General features: G+C 37.9%; 1 protein-coding gene, 1 long non-coding RNA gene and 1 pseudogene across 4 annotated transcripts in view; 1 reads left to right on the plus strand and 2 right to left on the minus strand.

Moving 5' to 3' along the window:
• The window catches only part of DOCK11 (dedicator of cytokinesis 11), a 197,707-nt gene extending 182,286 nt beyond the window's left edge, over positions 1–15,421 (plus strand). For 2 of the 3 annotated variants that reach the window (XM_037050185.1, XM_037050186.1), the window contains 7 exons: positions 3,873–3,986; positions 4,745–4,891; positions 8,097–8,307; positions 8,679–8,869; positions 9,319–9,419; positions 10,880–11,018; positions 14,776–15,421. In XM_037050185.1, the coding sequence (XP_036906080.1) occupies positions 3,873–3,986; positions 4,745–4,891; positions 8,097–8,307; positions 8,679–8,869; positions 9,319–9,419; positions 10,880–11,018; positions 14,776–14,898 (1,026 nt within the window). In that variant the 3' untranslated portion in view covers positions 14,899–15,421. Of the gene's footprint in view, positions 1–3,872; positions 3,987–4,744; positions 4,892–8,096; positions 8,308–8,678; positions 8,870–9,318; positions 9,420–10,879; positions 11,019–14,606; positions 14,625–14,775 lie in introns of all 3 variants that reach the window. The other variant, XM_037050187.1, reaches the window with a different exon arrangement.
• On the minus strand, positions 8,843–15,571 carry LOC118989852 (uncharacterized). The gene is made up of 3 exons (XR_005067108.1): positions 15,468–15,571; positions 12,465–12,534; positions 8,843–8,923 (listed from the first exon to the last, which is right to left on the minus strand). It is a non-coding gene; the product is annotated as an uncharacterized LOC118989852 (long non-coding RNA).
• A 6,587-nt stretch (positions 15,572–22,158) lies between these two features.
• Positions 22,159–22,923, minus strand: LOC118989847 (40S ribosomal protein S4, X isoform-like; annotated as a pseudogene).
• Between the last annotated feature and the right edge of the window lie 264 nt (positions 22,924–23,187).

Raw genomic sequence — 23,187 nt, forward strand, 5'->3', positions numbered from 1 at the left:
CAAGCAAAGTTATTGATAAAGGGTAGTTAATGAAGAATAGCAGTATAATGAACAACTGTTGCTAGCAACACTAAACAAGATTTTTAAAAATATTTAAAATGTGGGTCTGACTCCACATCATAATTTCTACCCCTACTATGCCAGGAAGGGGTGTTCATGTAGGATTCAAGCCATTTCCTTTTTTAAAAAAACAAAGCAGTTTATACTTAAATGTACCTGTTAGGGGTATGTCTGTGTCTGTGTCTGCGTTGTTATATATAGCAGGTGGTCTTTCTCTGTTGAAGAAGTTTCCAAGAGTGAGAACGCAGGTACTTAATATCACTATCTGCATAGTGTTCTAATTTCCATTCCAAACCGGATCTGATCAAACTCACATTTTATTCCCTGTTTTCTGGGTCTTTCTCTCTTTGCCATCCTTTTGGTGTATATAGGGTGTGCCTGAACAATCATAGTGGAGTTCAAGTGATTATGTTAGTAAGCAAGACTTCAATCAATCAATCAATCAATCAATCTAGGCCATGTAAATGGCAAAGAGTAACCTATGAGACAAAAATTGGCATTTCCCCCTGCTATCAAAACATTACATCCTAAGAACCTTTGTCAAAGGTTTCAAAACACCTGCTTTCTTGCTGTTGGGTTAAAGATGAAGCTCTTCGAGCCCAGGGGGGCATTTTGCTCTTCAATCATCTAACAGCAAAGAAAGGAAAATCTGTCTACCCTACACATTAAAGGAAATGAGATTTTTTAAAATAGGGAACTAGCCCTGTTTCCTGGTAGGGATGTAAGGGCCTGTAGAGATCCCCAAGTATTCTGCATGTGATGGAGTAATTGTTTCTAGCATGCTGATGTATAATTTTTCAGTGTATCCCTATGCAATAAGCTGAAAAGTATCAAAGATAACAGCCAGAGAGGTAAGGAAAATTTTCCACAAATTGAGCTTAACTGAAGGAAATAATATGGGAAGAATTTTAAAGAAAGAACTGCTCATATACTCTCCTTTTTTATTTTCAGGTGAAATTCACATAACATGTAATTAGCTATTTCAGAGTGCACAGTTCCATGGCATTTAGTATATTCTTGATACTGTGTACTCAGAAACCTCTCTCTGGCTCTAAAATGTTCTCATCACTCTGGACAAACACCCCATACTCATTAAGTAACCACTGTCCACCCTCCCTGCCATCCCCTGTTAATCGCTAATCTGCTCTCTGTCTCTATGGATTCACCTATTCTGGATATGCCATGAAAAAGAATTAATACAAGATGTAACCCTTTGTGTCTGTCTTTATTTCACTTAGTGTAATGTTTGTGGCATGCATTAGAACTTCCTTCTTTTTATGGCTGAGTGATATTCCGTAGTTTGTTTATCCATTTATCCATTGAAAGATATTTAGGTCATCTCTACCTTTTGGCAATTATTAGTGCTATTGTAAGCATTCGTGTATAAGTTCCTGTATGGACATATTTTTTTCAGTTATTTTGGGTATATATCTAGGGATGGAATCGCTGGGCCATATAATTCTATCCTTAACATTTTTGGTAATCACCAAACTGTTTTTCCTTTTACTTCCCACCAGCAGTGTACACATGCCACAACCAGACCAACATTTGTTTTTTGGTTTATCTTCTTTGGAGAAATGGATATTCAAGTCTTTTGCCCATATTTTTTCTTTTATATCTAATTTTTAATTTATTGAGGTATAATTGACATATCAGTTTCAGGGGTACAACATAATGATTTGATGTTTGTTTTGCAAAATGACCACCACAATAAGCCCAGTTAAACATCCATCACCATGTATAGTAACAAATTTTTTTTCTTGTGTTGTGAACTTTCAAGATCCACTCCCCTGGCTACTTTCAAATATGCAATACTTTATTATTCATTATAGTCACCATGTTACCATGCTGTACTGTACATTACATCTCCATGACTTACTAATGTTGTAACTATAAATCTGTATCTTTTGATACCCATCCTCACCACCTACTCATTGGTTCAGGCAACCACCAGTCTGTTTTCTATATCTATGAGCTCAGGTTTTTTGTTTTTTACATTTCACATATAAGTGAAGTCATATGGTATTTATCTTTCTCTCTCTGACTTACTTCACTTAGCATGCCTTTAAGGTCCATTTCTATTGTTGCATGTGGCAAGATTTTGTTCTCTTTTTCATTGATTTTTTTTTAGACTAGAGAGCGAGATAGAAGACAGAGAAAGCAGACAGAGTCATTTGTTGTTCCACATACTATACATTGTGCATTCACTGGTTGAGTCTTGTATGAGCCTTGACCAGGGATCAAACCTGCAACCTTGGAGTATCAGAATGACACTCCAGCCAACTGAGCTACCCAGCCAGGGCTGAGATTTCATTCTTTTTATGGGTAAATAATATTCCATTGTGGATACCCACACATGTACCACATCTTCTTTATCCATTCATCCATCAATTGACATTTACATTGTTTTCATGTCTTGACTATTATACATAATGCTGCGTGAACATAGGGGAGCATATTTCTTTTCATATTCTTCAGATAAATACTCAGATACATCTGATAAGGGGTTAATATCCAAAAATGTGAGAATGCGTACAACCAAACACCAGGAAAAGAAATAATCTAATTTTAAAAAGTGGGCAGAGGACTTGACATTTCTCCAAAAAGGACATACAGATGGGCAACAGATTTGAATAGATGCTCAATGTCATTAAGCATCAGAGAAATGCAAATTAAAACTATCATGATATATTACCTCACACCTGTCAGAATAACCATCATCAAGAAATCAACAAACAAGTGCCGGTGAGGGTGTGGAGAAAGGGATGTGCACAAAGTCCACCTTGTGCCCTGTTGGTGGCAGTGCAGACTGGTGCAGCCACTGTGGATAACAGTATGGAGATAAAAAGAAATAAAAAATGGATCTGCCTTATGACCCAGTGATTCCACTTCTGAGGATTTATCTGAAGAATCCCGAAACACTAATTCAAAAGAATATATGCATCCCTGTGTTCGTTGTACCATTATTTATAATAACTAAGATTTGGAAGCAGCCCAAGTGTCCATCAGTAGTAGATGGGTGGATAAAAAAATCTGTGGTACATTTACACAATGGACTACTGCTCGACCATAAAAAAGAAGGAAATCTTACCTCTGTGACAGTATGGATGGACCTGGAGAGTATTATGCTAAGTAAAATAAACCCAGTCAGAGAAAGACAAATACCATATGATTTCACTCATATGTGGAATCTAATGAGCAAACTGAACTGACAAACAAAATAGAAAGACTCATAGGTAGAGAGCAGGCTGACAGCTGTCATGGGGTGGGGCAGAGGAATTGAGCAAAAAAGTAAAAAAGAGAGAAAGAACTCATGGACATGTAAAGGGCTTTGGTGATCACCAGGGCATGGGGTGGAGGGAGGGGGTGGAAGGTATAGGGGAGTAAAGAGTAAATGGTGATGGACAAAGACTTGACTTGAGGCTCTGAACACACAATGCAGCACACACGTGATGTGTTACAGAACTGTGCACCCGAAACCTCTATAATTTTGTTAACTGGTGTCACCCCAAGAAATTCAACAAAAATATTGCAGAAAAGAAAAAATACGTATTATCACTGAAATATTAATGAAATAAAGCATGATACTAAAAATACAATGGTGTTTGACTGGTTTTAGTTCTACCCTTAGACCTAAAGTTGTTTCAGAATTTTGTCTAATTGTGACAATATGGAAGGGGATTATGAATGACCCTACTAAAACCATTTGGAAAAGGAAGTATTGTTGTCTTTTTTTGTCCTGGGCATTTATTTTAAACATATTTAGTAATTAACCAATAGGCAAAGCTGACTTGTATTTTCTCATTTTTCAGAAACTTACTCAAGTTTATAGAACTCTTCATGGAGCTTACACAAAAATTCTGGAGGTTATGCAGACCAAAAAAAGACTTTTAGGCACTTTCTTCAGAGTTGCTTTTTATGGCCAAGTATGTATACTTTTTTAGTTCATTAACTTTAAAAAAATACTTACCTTTGAATTATCAGATAACTATAGCAGCAGTTACTGGATCTAGAATTCTGTATAGGTAGAGTGCATATCAAAATAGCAGGAAAGCCTCTTCTGTAAGTATATATTTCACTTTGGCTTTCATATCTAAACTCATTAGGTCAGAGTACAATATATAACATCTGAATTTTTCTCTCACTTTCATTTTCTGTTAAGCTTTTGAAAGTATATATTTTAGTATCTAGTAATTCAAGCCTTTTAAAAACTTTCTTTTATGATTAAAAAATTAATATAGTTTATTGATGATACTCTTACAGTTATCCCAATTTTCCCCATTTGTCACCCTCCACCCAGCACCCCCCACTCACTCTGGCAGTCCTCCCTCCTTTGCTCATGTTCCATAGGTCATTCTTATAAATTCTTTGTCAACTCCATTTCCTATGCTTGCTCTTAACATCTCCCTCCCTATTTTGTTAATCCCCTCACCTTTTCCCCCATTTCCCCAGACCTCCCTCCCATTGGCCACCCTTCCAATGTTCTCTGTGTCTGTGATTCTGTTTCTGTTCTGCTTATTTGCTTAGTTTGTTTTTTAGATCCAATTGTTGACAGTTAGGCATTTATTGCCATTTTAATGTTCGTAGTTTTGATCTTTTGCTTAAATAAGCCCCTTTAACATTTCCTTTAAATGCTGTTTGCTCATAGTATTTATATATTGTTGTATGTTTAACTTTACAATAGTCTTTCTTTGAAGAAGAGGATGGAAAGGAGTACATCTACAAAGAGCCAAAGCTCACTGGCCTCTCAGAGATTTCCCTGAGACTCGTTAAACTTTATGGTGAAAAATTTGGTACAGAGAATGTGAAAATAATTCAGGATTCAGATAAGGTAACTTTACCCTGCATTGTACAATCGTTCTTTGTTAGTTCCAAGCGTGGTGTATTGCTCCAAACTGTTTCCTTTTGTTAGCTGGTGGAGGAGGAGCACAGAAATCGAGCCTCTCAAGACAGTGAAAGAAAGGACAGGGGCTTTGGGGCCACAGAGGACAGGATTCAAATCTCCATTCTCTGTCACTTGCTAGCTGTGTGACCATGAGAAGCTTACTTAACCTCATTTTTCTTAGTACAATGGAGATAATAACAGTGCCTTCCTCATGGAGTTGTTTTATGGATTAAATGAGTTAGTATATGGAAAGTGATTAGAGTTCCTGGTACATAAAGTACATTCATTCATAATAATAGAAGCCAGCATGCTTAAGAAATATTAGGTATTACTGTGATTGCTGTTGTTTGCCATGGTTCTCAATGTTATACTTTATGATTAAAATCATCTTGGGGCCCATATTGTATTCTAAGATATCCTTAGTTCAGTTACATTTGTAATGAAGTGGGTTTGGGAGAGATACCTTGGGTCTTGCTGTAAAGATTAGCCATTCTACCAGGCCTTGCCAAGGCAGGGGGCGAAAGGTTCCATCCAGAGAGGCCCTTTCCTAGGAAATGCATAGTTCCCTATAGACAGAATTTCAGGAAAACAGTGGGAATGCCTGACCGTCCTTAGACACCATGGGGGTGCCCAGGATGAGAGCTGATTTTTAAGGTGGAAAGGGCCTATACTGTTAGGATCTGTGGGCCACAGCAGTATTTACTGAGTAACTCTGATGTGCCTGGTGCTTTGCAAGGCATTTAGCGGCTAGTAGGCAGCACTGCCAGACTCAAAAACCCATGGCAGCAGTGAAAGCTTTTCACTGTCTACCATGCAAATGATCTCTTCCCTTTGTATACTTATCTGCATCTCTTGGAGATGGTTTTATCTTGAACATTAGAGATGTGAAATAGATTTCCTGGTAGGTCCAAAATTCATTCATATTTGTCAAAATATTAATGATCTTCCTGCTTCCTTCCTTACCAGTTTTAACTATTTTGTATTTTATTGGCTTAAGACAACAGAAGATTTTATTTCCTTGTAGCCAGATGGTCTTGATAGTCTTAGGCTTGCTGCCACACCACTGTTACCATTAATGGAAAGTCAGGCTTGTTGAACAACATACAGTTTTCTATTTTATTCTGCCTTTGAAAAACTGGCCAACACATGCTAGTGACAAACCCACCATCAGGCGCCTGGACTTGGGACATTATTTGTATGCACGATGTTTTTGTAATGCCCCATAGGCAACAGACGTAATAAGCAGTTGCTACTTCTAACATCCTTATTTCTTTCTTAATATGTGAAAGCAGATATTGAAAACGGTCTTCTGCCTTGCCAAAGAACAAAATCTGCTTAAGAGCACAGACAATGTAAAGATCAGTTTGGCAATATATTCTAGTATTTTAACCTATGTGTCATTGTACCCAACAGTTTCACATTTAAGATTTTATCTTGTAGATGTACACATACAAAGATGCATGTTTAAAAGTTCATTGCTGCCAAGTTTATATAGCAAAAACCTGGAAGCAATCTAAATGTCCATTTGGCTAAAGAAATTGTGCTATTACCCCCAGAAAGGATATAGTAACCTAGGTGTTAAGAGTTTCATATAACCCCTGGCTGATGTGGCTCAGTGGATTGAGCACCAGCTTGCGAACAAAAGGGTCACTGGTTCAATTCCCAGTCAGGGCACATGCCTGAGTTGTGGGCCAGGTCCCTGGTAGGAGGCTCATGAGAGGCAACCACACATTGATGTTTCTCTCCCTCTCTTTCTTGCTCCCTTCTCTTCTCTCTAAAAATAAAATAAATAAAGTCTTTTTTAAAAAGAGTTTCATATCAACACTTAGAAAACTACCAAGTTGTATTACTTAGGGGGAAAAATGATGAGGGTGCAAGACTGTATGGATAGTATGATCACATTTGCATAAAAACTTATTCACATAAGATGTCTGTCCAGAAAAAGTCCAGCCATTGTTAATATACTGGAATGGTTTGCTCAACATATGTCACCTGGCACCAAGGAAAGTGGACTGAAATGCGCATAAGTGAACAATGACAACTTCACTGTACTAGTCATAAAAATCCATGCAGTCATAAGAAGTTATATTGATGACTACAATACAGAACTATAACTTTAATATGTTTTAATTGTGGTGAAATACATATAGCAAAATTTACTATATTAACCATTTTTTAAGTGTACAGTTCAGTGATACTGACTTCATTAACATTGTGGTGCAGCAATTAGCACTGTCCTTCAGAACTCTTTTTATCTTGTAAAATTGAAGTCTTTAACCCATTAAACAATAATTCATTCTCCCCTCCCCTCAGCCCGGAGCAACCACCATTCTACTTTTTGTCTCTGTGATTTTGACTTCTCTAAACACCTCATATAAGTGGAATCATATAAGTGGAATTATCTCTTTGTGACTGGCTTATTTCACTTAGCATATCTTCAAGGTTTATTCACGTTGTAGTGTATTGTGGAATATCTTTCATTTTTAAGGTTGAATGATCCATTGCATGTACATATATGTTCAGAAATATGTGCAAGGCTGCCTGACATGGGACTGAGGTGTGGTGTATGAGTAGCTGCCACTGTGCCAAGAACTGAAACTGACTCAAATCAGAACCAATTGCGATTTTCTGTTGAAACCTTCCCCTAGAAGTTGCAAGCCTTCAACAGACTCTATGGTTACAGAATAGTTACATCAGACAGCTTCTGCTAGTGTACCTGTTGCCTAGGTAGGAAGATAGATTTCTGGGGCTCTGTCTAATAGAGGTGGAATTCAAATATACAATTAACCATTTTCATGTATTTTTAAGGATTCAGATTATAAAACAGTGATCTCAGTTTTGTAAATACATGTGCATAGAAATAAGATTGGAAGGAAATACATGAAAATATGAATAACGGTCACTGCTGAGTGGTAGGATTACAGTGTTCATCTTCCTATAGTTTTGTAATCTCCAAGTAGGTTTCTATATCTTCTTTATAATTAGAAGGAAGTGATCCCTAAAAAAGAACAAAAACCTCCTCCATGTGTCTCTTCAGCTGGGAGCATGGTCATAGTGGCGGTGTTCCTCAGTTGATCTCAAGAGTTAGTAGCTTACCTGTGCTCCCTTTCCTTTTCATTGGAAAAAAACCCTAAAACTTTCTTATTTTTAGGTAAATGCCAAAGAGCTTGATCCAAAATATGCTCATATCCAAGTCACTTATGTGAAGCCCTACTTTGATGAGAAAGAACTCACCGAAAGAAAGACCGAGTTTGAAAGGAACCATAATATCAACAAATTTGTTTTTGAGGCTCCTTATACATTATCTGGCAAAAAGCAAGGCTGCATAGAAGAACAGTGCAAACGTCGTACAATCTTGACGAGTAAGTAGGACTTTGCATATAACTACTTATTTGACTCGATCCTTTGTGATAAACACAAGTAGCAGCTGGCCAGCCAGGAAATGTAACTGAAATTTGAATCATTCATTGTTCTGCTGTTCAGTCACTAGCTTGCACAAACATGGGTATGTTATAAACCATAATTTTCATATATGTAATTTGTGATTACTCCAAAATGTCTCATAAAGAGAATTTCTCCCTCAATCCTGAAGTAATAAGGTGCTATATGGTACCCTAAGGTATTATCTAGAGAAGGCACGGGGAAAATTAAGCACAGTAGATTTTTAAAAATTATGTGGGTGTCTGAACAAATTATTTTTTAAGATAGTAAATCAATCTTAACATTTTAATAGCTGCAAACTCGTTTCCATATGTGAAGAAGAGGATTCCTATAAGCTATGAACAACAGATTAATTTAAAGCCAATTGATGTTGCCACTGATGAAATAAAAGATAAAACTGCAGAGCTGCAGAAACTTTGTTCTTCTGCTGATGTGGACATGATTCAGCTTCAACTGAAATTGCAGGGCTGTGTTTCCGTGCAGGTATGTTGGTTGCCAAACATGTATTCAATGTTTCTTGGCGATTCTCTTGCTTTCCTAAGGGCACAGAGCAAGCATTAATTATATTTGTGTGTTTTAGTGTTATTGACTGCAGACACCTATCCATTATTTTTTATTAGCTCAATACAGAAATTTTGTTCAATTTCTATAAATGTTGTGATATGTCAGAGGACTTTAACATAAACCCCCTTGACTGTTGCCAACCTCTATGTTTACATATTAGAAATCATTAACCAATTTATTAGAATATAATTTTTTAGATCATTTGCTTTAGTTAATTATTTTTCAAATATACTTATAGTAAAAATAGTAAATATGTTTCTTAAATGCAGATTTTTAATGTACAGTATTTGGCCTTTTTTTTAAAAAAAGCAAAATTTATCTTTTGGTTACATTCTGATAACTTCCATTTTTCTTCTTTTGTAATTTAGGTAAATGCTGGTCCATTAGCTTACGCAAGGGCTTTCTTAAATGACAGTCAAGCTAGCAAGTATCCATCTAAGAAAGTCAATGAATTGAAAGACATGTTTAGGTAAGTGCTTTATAGTTTTCAGATCAGACCTCTATTCTTTCATTCTGTTTCTTCTTAAAAGAAACCAGAACATTTACCAAATCCTATCTGTACAAAAAGGACATTCTCTGTTCTCTTTTACAGTATTTAAGTGACTTCCTAATGGTACTTTAGTGAGTAAATGCAGGGTCAATCTTTCTTGCTGTGGAACATTAACAGTGTCCTAGTGAACCAAGAGATTAAACATAACTTACGTTAGTGCTTTGGATGTTGTGACACAAACAGAAGCCTAAATTCCTTATGCAGTTTCCTCCTTTGCCCCACTGGCCTCATGTCACAGCATTTCTGAACTTTTAGGGCAGTAATCAAAGTGGAACTGGAAGGGTCACTCAGGCTTGCCTCCTGTTCTGTGTCCTTAGTTCCACTTGGATTCTGACAGTCTTGGGCATGTAATAGCTTGCCTTGAGCAAGCACCCCTGCCCGCTAAGGGATGTCTGAATGGTCTTGCATTAGAACAAAGTCCGATTAATATGTAAAAAGAATTTACATTCAGAATAAGAGAGACAGTTGAGTAAAATAAAGTAAAGAGAAAGATGACAATTTATCCACTCATTTGTTTCCAACGCATTTCATTTACTTTTCCTATCTGTGCATTATCAGCTGTTCCAGGTCGCAGAGTAAACAGTAGTCATTCATTCACCCTCATTTATTAGTGCCTGGCATATGCAAGATTCTGCTAGTTGCTGTGATGGAGATACAAAATAAATGGGCAGTGAGGTACTTTGTCTCCTTAGACATACATTCTAATTATGGATCTTAAACATAAACACACTTAATAATGGAAAAGTATGTTCTGATAAGTCATTAACTCTGTTCCTACTCTTACCAGCCCAGGGTGGATACTTCGTACCTACATCACCCAACACTGTACTGGGCACATAGTAAGCCCCAAATGAATTACTTTTGAATGAATGGCTCATTATCTACAGATAATTTTTTCTGAAAACCAGCCATTTAATCTACTTGAACCCAATGAGAAGGGAAAGAACTACACATTTTCCCCTTGACATCTCCTCTGTTCTCAAGAGATTCTTTAAATGCATGAAAGTGGAATTCAGTTTCTGTGCACCCCACACATTTCCCTGCTCTAACATGCATACCCTCTAAAGGGACTCCTTTCCATAACTGGGGAATAGAATGTACAAAATTAAAAAATCCATCTAAATGGCCACAGATGCCAGAAATAACCAAAACAACCAGATAATCAGGTTTTAAAGGACATAAGGAATTGGAGAGATAGGAACACAGAGGAAAGGGCATTTTAAACAGGATGTGGCATTAGCAGGGACACAGTGAGAAAATATACTGGATTCTAATCTTCTAGGCAAGCAGTCCATAGTTAAAGTGAACATTAAAATGAGTGTCCGTGAGACTTTCTGGGAGTAAATTTTTAAAAATCTTTCTTTTATCTTCATCCACAGGAAATTCATACAAGCATGCAGCATTGCACTCGAACTAAATGAGCGGCTAATTAAAGAGGATCAAATTGAGTACCACGAAGGGCTAAAGTCAAATTTTAGAGAAATGGTGAAAGAATTGTCTGACATTATCCATGAGCAGGCAAGTATTAGAGTGGTTGAAAATGAGAACATGATCTTGGGTCCTTTAAGTGTTACTTAACAAAATCAATTAGAAGTGTATTACCTTAAAACTACTCAGCCTGTATTTTAAATTTTGCTCATATTATCATTGATCATTTAAATGACAGTTCAAATCAAATTTGAAGCAATTATTAGAGTCATTATCAGATATAAACCCAAATTGTTCTTTGCACTAAAATGCCATTAGAAGTGACTAGCTGAGCAAATCTGAACTGATCTACTGTGAACATGGATAAGAGTCTTAAGAAGACTCCTAGCCCTGGCTGGTGTAGCTCAGTGGATTGAGTGCAGGCCTGCGAACCAGATGATCGCAGTTCGATTCCCAGTCAGGGCACATGCCTGGGTTGCAGGCCAGTTCCCAGTGGGGGACACATGACAGGCAACCATACATTGATGTTTCTCTCCCTCTCTCCTTCCCTTCCCCTCTAAAGATAAATGAATAAAATATCTAAAAAAAAAGACTCCTAAAGAAATGAAATTATTGTCTTAATAGCCAAATCCCTACTATGGCTGTATGAGAGTAGATAGTATCATTTAGGTGAGATTTTGAGTGATTTCCAAAATTTGAATATTGTCTTAATACCCATATAGTCTGCAAAACTCCCTATTTTCTTAAAACTTCTTAGCATTTTAATCTGTGACTGAGTGTGAATGACAATTACGGCTAGCTTAGTAAAACCCAACCTGAAAAATATAGAAGTGAAGAACTGTTCCTCACTTAGAGCCAAATTATGTCATTATTAGGTAGTTACAACTTTTATGTACCTAGTTACCTTAAAACCAGGGTACTCTTCGATTTCCCTGGTAAAACCTCCTTGCTCTATTGGGATCCTGAAATCTATTTATAACCAGTCTATGCATGGATTCTCAGTGACATATTTGAACATCTTAAGCACATTTGTAAACGTTACAGCATTATGATCTGGTCCCTCACTGAGTTTAGCCTATTAAGCTTATACAGTCTCCCTTGTTTTCCTTACTCAGGAAAACACCCAATAAGATAAATACTTCAAGCTCTCAATTTTTAAGAAATTAAGAGTTAAACAAGATAACTACACCTTTTTAGAGAACATTTATTTATTCATTCATTCATCTTTACCTAAGGACATGCTTATTGATTTTAGAGAGGAGAAGGGAGATAGAGACAGGGAGAGAAACATTGACCGATTGCCTCTTGTATGCTCCTTGACAGGGACCGAACTTGTAACCCAGGCATGTACCCTGACCGGGAATCAAATCCATGGCCTTTCAGCTTATGGGATAACACTGCAACCAACTGAGCCACACCAGCCAGGGCTAGAGAACACATTCTTAAAGCTGGTTTCAGAAGGGAGTCCAGTCATTGGTCTATCTGTAATTCAGTGATTGTGCTTATCCATGTTAGACTGCCACACAAAGGGTATACCTTCAAACAGGCCAACAGTGGTTAGCATCCAAAGAATAGCCGTGTGATGATGGGGAAGAGAAGAGTTTTTCTAGGAAAACAAGAACTAGTTGACTTTAAACCAAGCTCTACCTCTCTGAATTTATTTTGTCTCATATTTCTAAGAAACAGCTATGGGAAATTTAGTTACTGTTAACCTAAGGCTGCATTGAGTGACCAGGAGTCTAACTTTCCAGCCATTGTCATCTTCTCAGTATAGAGAATCCAGTCAGCCAGATTTCATCATCCCATTTATTCAGTGACTGGTTGTAGCACTCTTTTTCTCACCCTTCTCTGTGGCTGGGAATCTTGTTGGCTTGAGGGGTCTGGAATCAGTCTTTTGTTTCTTCTTTTTCCACCTTTACTTCTGTTAGCCCACTTAGGAGTAAGTGCATACTATTCCAAAGCATCCCTTGCTGCTCAGTTTTCAGAGGCCCTTTTTCTGTCTGTTTCTCAAAGCACCCAGGTCATTCAGACTAAGAAGGGGGCAACCTTTCCACTTCCTCTATTGTCTCTATCTCCATCTCAGCCCATGAGTACAGTAGGGATATACCTCTAAGGACCCCTAGGATAGGGATATGACACTTAGAAGGATATACCTTCTTTACCATCACTTTTCTGAGGTGTACTTTTATCAAATAAATGACATAATTTATTCCTGGAAACTGGGCAGTTTATGGGTTCTGGTCTTCATAATCCATAGGGGGAAAACACAGCAAAGGCTCCTCCTTCACAAAAGATATAAAATAATTACAAATGTCATTTTAAGCCAATGTGTACTATATTGTAATTGTTTAATTTGCATTCAGCTGCATGAATTCTAAGTTATTCAAATTGAAAACTAATTATTTACCTTGGCTGTTGTGGCTCAGTGGATTGAGTGCTGTCCTGCAAATGAAAGGGTTGCTGGTTCGAATCCCAGTCAGGGCACATGCCTGGGCTGCAGGCTAGGTCCCCAGTAGGGGATGTGCGAGAGACAACCACACATGATGTTTCTCTCCCCTCTTTCCCTCCCTCCCCCTCTCTGTAAAAATAAATAAGTAAAATCTTTTTAAAAACCTATTAATTACAGACTTTAGTAGATAGAGTTTATGGTAGCCATTGTAGTATCTATTTGGTATGTTTTATTTTCTTTGCAATGAGTTGCCCCATTCACTTGTCATATCTGAAAAGTGTGGATATTCAATTAATCATCTCTTAAACCTCTATGCTTTCAGATTCATATCATGAGTGATGATTTTTGTAAAGAGGAATTGTCTCTATTATGGGGTTTATATAAAACATGATTTGTGGCAACATAAGTGGTATGATGAATTACTGCCACCACAGACCAATTTGCAAGTTTAATACTCAAGTGTCAGAGCTGACTTGAGAACCAAGTATTGAAAACTTGAAATCTACATTGGGAGTGTATAATAAAAAGGTTGGATGTGATATGTATGCTATTCTTTTCTTTCACCTAATCCAAACATAAAATCTCTAACTTTTGATCACACCAAATAGATAATTTAAAAAGATGTATACTAATATAGATATATGTCTTTATGTATTTATGGGATATAATATATATATATATTTTAATCCTCACCTGAGGATATACTCATTGATTAGAGAGAGAGAGAAACCAATATGAGAAAAAGTGATCAGTTGCCTCCCGTATGGGCCCTGACTGGGGATTGAACGCACAACCTTTTAGTGTACAGGGAACACTTGAACCAACTGAGCCACACGACCAGGGCAAAAATAAATTTTTGTGAAGTTCTTGATTTTGGCGAAAATCTTCTGTATCAATTAGCTTATGTAATTATAGTGCATGTTCAGAAGTATGCACTTAGGACTTTTCTCTTTATTTAGTATTATTTCCCAAGTCTCCAGGAAAGGCACGTAGGTATGTTTGTGAAGGTCCACACGTAATCTTGAGAACCACTGTATTACAATATCATCCATAAACTCATATCAAAGAGTCCCCTTGAAAGCTCTTGTTATTACCATGTATTAAAAATATTTTAAAGATTGCAATACCTTTCACTTCTTACTGAATTTTGCATTTGGCAATCTTTTGTTTTTCTTGATGAGTAACCAGATCTTTTCTGCTTTTTTTGCTATGCTGCCTTTGTAATACAGCTTTGAGGACTTAAGTCGGTAATGTTATTTTTTTTTTTTTGCTTTGTCTCATTTTTAAATAGCTAAGTGTCATTGATATATTGCAGTATGCCTGTGATTTCATTTACACATTCTTTTTGGCAGTGACTATTTTGCTTCATGATAAACATGCAGATTTCTTTTGTTTTAGATATTACAAGAAGACACAATGCATTCTCCCTGGATGAACAACACGTTACATGTATTTTGTGCAATTAGTGGTACGTCGAGTGACAGAAGTTACGGTTCCCCAAGATATGCTGCTGAAATATGAGGACCTGCAGGTGTAAAGTGAGAATGAGACTGACCTTTCTCAGGAATATTTGGAGCTGTGCAAATGTTAAAGTTTAAAGATTTGATATACATGGAGCATTTCCTTCTGACAACAAAATTTTCATTCTTTCAAACAGGGTGCTTACGTATTTGTAAATATTTAAGCAACTTGGAAGTGCCTGGAAAATTGCACCCCTGTGCTTAGTTTGTACTTTTTTAGGTAAATCTATATACTGAGAAATAGAGCTCAAAACATGAATCCAAATTGCTTAATTATTGCTTAAAATAATAATGGTACTATGTAAAATTGTATACTGGAACAAAATAAAAGGTAAAACTTATTTGTAATTAGAAGTGCAGGAAATACTTCTTTGAACTTGGCATTTTTCTTGACAGGAAACCCAATTCATCATACTAATCCTTGGGGAAAAAAATGATCAAATTTCTATAAAACATGGGGAGATCATTTGAAATCTTATCTACTGGTAGTCACAGCTGGGCTAAAAGAAACAACAACATTGTTTGAAAAGGAAAATTTCACAAAGCATATACATCAAATACCAAAATTACTGGTCCTTCAAGGTTTGATCTGATGATGCCAGGTAATCAAGTTGGGCTCCAACACACAAGGTGAGGGATCCACATGTGACATAGGTTCGCCTAGCAAGTGGCATTGGTTGTCGGAGCTTTATCATCTGAAACTATCCACAAAGGTAAACAAAAACATTTCTGAGAATTTGCAGTCAGTACATACTACGCAACTTCAAAGCTTCAGCAGCAGAGTCTGAGGTAGGGATTTATGATGATTCTTCAGTTCACAAGGTTAAGAAGTATTTTTATAGAATTTTATGGTTGCAGCATGTCTTGGGTCAGTTATACATAACCAGCACAGACTTAGGAACCGCTAGCTAGGGACTACATTTCTAAAAATGATGAAATGTTAGACTACCTAAAAAATTCAGGAGAAACCAAGATGTGAAGAGCTTTTTAGCTTGAATTATCCATATAATTTTTGCTGTTTCATGTAAATTTTAAGTTTTTAAACTTATTTTTCTTATACAGTTTAGCCTGTTTTACAGACCAAAAAAAAAAAAACCCATCATAAAACACTGAAATATAAATGGTTTGTATGGAGCCTTGACTTTTAAAATATTTTGTGATCCAGTAAACCTTAGAGATTATGTATCCAACATGGCCATTTTTATTTTCTTGTATAATTTTTTGTTTTCAATTACAGTTGACCTACAAATCATATTAGTTTTATTAGACATTTATATAACTTACAAGTGATTACCCCAATAAATTGGGCACCATGCATAGTTATTACAATATTACTGACTATATTCCTGGTACTGTACTTTACATTTGCATGATTAATTTTTTAACTGCCAGTTTGTACTTCTCGATCCCTTTCCTTTTTCACCCAGCTCCCCAACCCCTTCCTGTCTAGCAACCATCAAAATGTTCTCTGTATCTCTGAGTTGATTACTGCTGTGCTTCTCTGTTTAGTTTATTTTTTAGATTCCACTGTTGATAAATACGTATTCATTGCCATTTTATTATTTATATTTTTATCTTTTTCTTCTTAAAGAAGATCCTTTAACATTTCATATAAAATAGTTTGGTGATAATGAACTCCTTTAGCTTTTACTTGTCTGGAAAGCTTTTTAGCTGTCCTTTGACTTTAAATGATAGGTTTGCCGGGTAGAGTAACCTTGGTTGTAGTCCCTGCTTTTCTTCTCTTTGAATATTTTGTGCCAATCCCTTTTGGCCTGCAAAGTTTCTGTTAGGAAATCAGCTGACGGTGTTACGGCTGTTCTCTTGCAGGTAACTAGCTGCTTTTCTCTTGCTGCGTTTAAGATTTCCCTTTGTCTTTAACCTTTGGCATTTTATTTTAGTTTCAGGTTTTTTTATTTTATTGTTGTTCAATTACAGTTTGCATTTTCTCCCCATGGCTGCCCCACACCCCAGCCAAACCCACCTCCCTCCCTTGCTTCCACCTTCCCCCTTGGTTTCGTCCATGTGTCCTTTATAGTAGTTCCTGAAAACCCTTCTCCCTGCTGTCCTCTCCCCCTCCCCTCTAGCTATTGTTAGATTGTTCTTCATTTTAATGGCTGTATTTTGTCTCTGGTTGTATTTTGTTTGCTTTTTCCTTTTGTTGATTATGTTCCAGTTATAACCTTTGGCATTTTAATTATGATGAGTTTTGGAGTGAGCCTCTTTGTTTTCATCTCGTTTCATACTCTGCACTTCCTGGACTTGTATGTCTTTGTTTTCTAAACCAGGTTAGGGAAGTTTTCCGTCATTATTTTTTTACATAGCATTTTCAGTTCTTTGCTCTCTCTGTTCTCCTTTTGGTACCCACATGATACAAATGTTGGTATGCGTGAAGTTGTCCCAGAGGCTCCTTATACTGTCCTCATTTATTTTCTTTTTGCTGTTCTGATTGGGTGTTTTCTGCTTTTTTATCTTCCCAGTCTCTTATTTGATCCTTTCTTTATCTACTTCACAGTTGAATCCCTGTAATATATTCTTCATTTTAGCTCATATGTTCTTCATTTCTGACTGGTTCTTTTTCTATTTTCTAGTTCCATTTTATGTTTCCTCTCTTTTTGTTGAAGTTCTCACTAAGTTCCTCTACTCTTCCCCTAAGTTCATTGGTTATCCTTATAACCGGTTTTTGAACTCTACATTTGGTAGATGTGCTTGTCTTCATTTTGTTTAGTTCTTTTTCTGGGATTTTGTTCTATTCTTTCATTTGGGCCATGTTTCTTTGTCTCCTCATTTTGGCAGCCTCCCTGTGTTTGTTTCTATGTATTAGGTAGAGCTGCTATGTCTCCTGGGTTTGATATAGTGGCCTTATGTAGAGGTGTCCTGTAGGGTCCAGTGGCACAGCCTCCCCATTCATCTGAGCTGGGTACTCCAAGTCCACCCCATCTTGTGGGGTGTGTACACTCTTCTGTTATAGTTGAGTCCTGATTGCTGTTGGCATTCCAGTGGGAGGGATTTACCCCCAGGCCAATCAGCTGCAATGACTGTGGAGGATCAGCTTGCAGGGGTATACCCCAAGGAGCATAACCTAGTCTGCCCTTCAAGTGGTTGGGTGGTTCTTTGACATGGTCTGAAGCTGTCCATTGAGTATGGTGGCTCTGGGGCCACCCAGAAGGTGCCAGCCAAGGAGAGCTGCCACCTGTGTTCTTCTGGGGCCACTCAGCATGAGCCACAAAGAGATCTGCAGATGGCTGCTACTTGTGCTGGGCTTAGAGTTGCCCCAGCAAGTCCTCACTGTGAACCAAGGCCGACTGCTCCTAGTGCCAGCTGTGGAGCCATTTAGTGAGTGTTACAGGGCACACTGAGGTGAGATGCTGCTTGTTTGAGAGATTTTAGGAAAGTCTGAAACATGAGCCAAGATAGGCCCTTCCTATGCAAAAGCCACTGGAAACAGTTTGGGTGGGCCCACGAGCTGGGTCAGGCAAGGCCTCCGGGAATCACCAGAGCAGTGTAAACAATGTTAGCCAGGGGTAGAAAGTCAGATACAACACCTGCCTGCCAACTCTGAGTTGGGAGTGAGCTCAGAAAACAATGACTGGCCTCTGCCAACACTTCTGTCTGGGAGAAAGCTGCCCCTCCAGCCCTCTCCCTGCTGCCAGTCAGTTCAGTTCCTCCCTGTATGTCCCTGGTGCCTTTCAACCTGCTTTCCCAGCTCTGGAGCTCAGAGGGAGTGAGACCGAGTAAGTCCATGCACGGGCCATTTAAGAGGAATGTCTGGGTCTCCGGAATCCCTCCCTCTCACTCAGCCACAATCCCTGCTGGTTTTTGCAGCCATAAATTATGGGGACTTATCTTCCTGGCACTGGAACCCTGGGCTGAGGGGCCTGGTGTGGGGCTGGGATCCTTCCTCGGGGGAGACTTCCACAGGCAAGAAAAGCCTCCTGCTTTTTAACTGTTAGACCAGCCCATTTCATGTCTGTCACTCCTACCAGTATCGATGTATCTTCTTTAAATCCTTAGTTGTAGTACTTCAGTTAGATTTCAGGTGGTTCTGAATGATAGTTCTGTAGTATAGTTGTAATTTTGATGTGGTTGTAGGAGGTTCTGAGTACCACATTTACCTATACAGCCATTGTAACTGGAAGCCAGTAATCCCTTTGCCGTTTTTTCTTTACATGTCATTTTTAAGCTTTCAGAGAGTATAAAATTATTTATTGAAGGCTGATTTTGTGTTTTAATAGGGGATTCAGAAATTTCAGAAGCAGTTTGTAATTCCTTAATACCTTAGAGGGACCTGCAGAGTTAGTTTCATCTTTAAAATAATTATTTTTGGCATGATATATAAGGAACTGGCGCCTTGAGTGAGTGTTGCCAGGTAAGATTGAGGCATCTTGGGGAAAGTCAGTACTTTTGACCTGTGATAGTTAGACCCATCACGTCACTGAGCACAGTATTGTGCTCTGTGGGTAATTTTATGAAGTATAATAAATGGCCCCAGCCCTCGAGGAGACTGTAGTCTTCTTGAGGAGACAAAGTACAGACAACGGGGAATAAGACAAGAATTAACAATATAAGATAAGGAAATTTTTATATGAGCACTGCCAAATACTCATTTGGCTGTCCTTAACTCTCATCATATTCAAGCAATGAGAGGCCACTGTGAATTACAATGTTCAGGGATGGTTTCATGGACAAAAGTTAATGCTTTCAAAGATGAGAGGCTGTTCTAGGGAGGAAGAACATCATGAGAAAAGGTACAAGAAGAATTAGCATGGGGGAGGGGTGGGGGGAGAATACAGACAACTGTAATTGAACAACAATAAAATAATTAAAAGAATTAGCAGAAGTTCAGGGGATGGTGTGGAGACCGGTTTTGTTCAAGAAACGTGGTAGATGATAAATCTGGAAATAAAATTTGGTCCTACATTTTGGAAAGTCTTCAACGCTAAGCTAATAATAATGTTTGGACTTTACTCAGTAAACATGGGAGAGCCAGTCAGGGTTTTTAAACAGAGAGATTACTTGATTAAATGTTATTTTGAGAGATTTAATCCTTTGTATTGCTGCCAGATGTATTTCAAGCAGAGAGAGATGGAAATATGAAAACCAATTATACAGTAAATGCAGTATTCCAATTATGAGTCCATAAAACCTTAGATAGGAACAAGGGATAGAAAATAAAGGACAAGCACAAGAGATATTTGGAAAGACTGGACATAATTTACTGATGGATAAGGAGAAAAAAGGAAAAGTTAAAGATAATTTTGTGTCCTGTGGCCAGTGAGTTCTCCAGGTCATGGGACAATTTCACTAGATTTAATTTGCCAACTTTCAGAGTAAGGGCAGAAAACTATAGAGAACAACAAACAACCTTGGAACCTTGGTCAACATACCATAGAGCAAGAGATTGCTCAGTGGTTAATTAATACAATAGGTCAGCATTGTAAAACCCAATCTTTTTATTGTAAATACAACTTTTCTCTGAGATGAAGAACCTAAGCAATGTATGGGAATAATGGGAATTTCCAAACCCTTCAAAATATTCATAAACAAGATATATATATATTTCAGCCTTCTGATCCACAAAATGTTGGTTTCTCTTCAGTCTCAGTCTTGTTTTAACAGTACATTACTTCAGCTATCAAGACACAAAGAGAAGGAATAGAATAGAAGTTGGTTGTGGATGGGGACTGAATTTGTGTAACAAAGGTATTCTGTCCTGGGAGCGAGCCAATAAGAGTACTTTGTGTATCTGGTCCAGTTACAATAAATGCTTTTTTTCTAGTCTCTAACCACACAATGGTCACTCTCTCAAGAAAAGTGTATGTATATTTATCCAACTCCTGCTTGAAGTTGTGACTAAATTCTTCAAAGATTTTTGCCTCTGTGTATGGCATTTTTAAACTTTTTCCAGCATTTTTTCTCTTCCAATTTTCCATTTTCTTTGAAATATAATTCACATACCATACAATTCATTTAAATGCCCATTTAAAATGTACAATTCACTGGGTTTTAGTATTGGGTTGGCCAAAAAGTCCACATGTTTTTTTTTTCTGTAAAATAAAAGACACATTTTTCATTTTCACCAGTAACTTGATTGATTTGGATATTTTGGGTATGTCACCTGTGTCCCGCATGGAATAACATTGATTGTTTTCAGTTACTGTCCCAATTTAATTGCTATCAGCTTCAACTGGTCTACCCAACTGTGGAGCATCATCCAGTGAGAGTTCTCCAGCACACTGATATGACAGCTGTCACAATACAGTCTAACAAAATTGTTTCAAATGAAGTTAAAGACAACTAAACTCTACCATTTTATGGGGAAAAAAACCAAATGAACTTTTTGGTCAACCCAATGTATTCATTGAGTTGTACAACCAGTACCACAATAAATTTTAGAATGTTTTTATCACTCCAAAAAGAAGCCCCAAACATACTAGCAATAATTACCTACTCGCCCCTTAGCCAGTGACAACCATTAATCTGTTCTCTCTCTCTGTGGATTTGCCTATTGTGGACATTTCATGTAAATGGAGTCATACAATTTGTGGCCTTTGGAACTGGCTTTTTTCATTCAGCATGTTTTCAAGGTTCATCCACCTTGTAGCATGAGTTAGTACTTCATTCCTTTTTACAGCTGGATACTGTTCCTTTGTATGAATGCACCGTACTTTATCCATTCACCAGCTGATGAACATTTGGGTTATTTCCACCTTTGGCTATATTTATTTATTTATTTATTTATTTTTAGAGAGGAAGGGAAGGAGAGAAGGAGAGAAATATCAATGTATGGTTGCTTCTTGTGAGTCCCCTGCTGGGAACTGGCCTGCAACCCAGGCATGTGCCCTGACTGGGAATCGAACCACGATCGTGTGGTTCGCGGGCCCGCACTCAATCCACTGAGCTACACCAGCCAGGGCTGGCTATTATTAATAATGTTGCTATGAACACTGTTGAATAAGTTTATATAGATACGTTTTCCATTCTCTTGGCCATAAACCTAGGAGTAGAGTTACTGCATCATGTAATAACTATGCTTATTAACCTTTTGAAGACTATTTTCCATAGCAACACCCACCACTAGACATTACCAGAGGTAGTATAGTATGTAAGGATTCAGATTTCTTAGTATTCTTCAAAACATTTACTATCTGTGTCTTTGATTATTACCTTTCTAGTTGATGTGAAGTGGTATCTCATTGTGGTTTTGTTTTTTGTTTTTGCTGTTTCATCTTTAATTAAGTATGAAGGCTTCCAATCCTGTCACCTAGAGCTTGTTGCACCCACTGCTCTGTTTGGCTGCCAGTCTCTTGTTTCTCTGTTAGCAATGGTGAAGCAAATACTCTTTCCATGGGGAAGGAAAATCCATGGTTTGTTGCCTTTCCCATTTACAGAAATGTTGGAGGGCCAGGTGTCAAATCTGTTGCCATTGGCATATTTTGCATAAACTATGTCAAAAGAACCAGATGGTGTGCGTGCCCCTCCCCACCCCCCCTTTTTTCTTTACAATCACGCCAATTCTTTCCAGGGTAGCTGCTTGGGTCACCATACTCAGGTTACCAGTGTCAAACTTGAAATCAGTGATTTTGCCAGCCTCCAAATCAATCTGAATGGTGTCATTCACCTTGATGAGGGGATCAGGGTAGCAGGTGGTACAAACATCATGGGTTACAAGATGAGAGATTCCTTTTGTGACCATGAAGATCGTCCTCTCTTTGCCCAGCTTGTGCTCGGCCTCCTCAGGTGTGGTACGATGAACAGTAAAGCAACCCTTAGTATCAAGGATCAGATGGAAATCCTTCCTGATCTTGTCAAGCTGATCACATCCATAAAACCAGCAGGGTAGGTTATATCTGGTCAGACTTTGCCATCTATTTTAATAAACTGCCGCATGTGGATTTCCTTTACTTATTCTTCTGTTAGGGCATACTTATCTGTTCCTTAGGGAAAAGATGAGAGGGAGACATTCTCTCAGCTTGTGGAGACCAGTAGATGGACAAGGAGGAAACACATTGGTCAGTTTATCCAGCATCCAATGACAGGAAGTCAGATTTTCATGTGCATTCCCTAGTGGCTAATGATGTTGAGCATTTTTTCTTGTGTTTATTAGCCATTTTATTTTTAAAGGTTTTATTTATTTATTTTTAGAGAGAGGGGAAGGGAAGGAGAAAGAGAGGGAGAGAAACGACAATGTGTGGTTGCCTCTCATGCATCCCCTACTGGGGAACCTGACCTGGCCCGCAACCCAGGCATGTGCCCTGACGGGGAATTGAACCAACAACCCTTTGGTTTGCAG

Source organism: Sturnira hondurensis, unplaced genomic scaffold (genome assembly GCF_014824575.4).
Source record: "Sturnira hondurensis isolate 20B ecotype Veracruz unplaced genomic scaffold, ASM1482457v3 Scaffold0006566, whole genome shotgun sequence".
In the NCBI taxonomy this organism is placed as follows: domain Eukaryota; kingdom Metazoa; phylum Chordata; class Mammalia; order Chiroptera; family Phyllostomidae; genus Sturnira; species Sturnira hondurensis.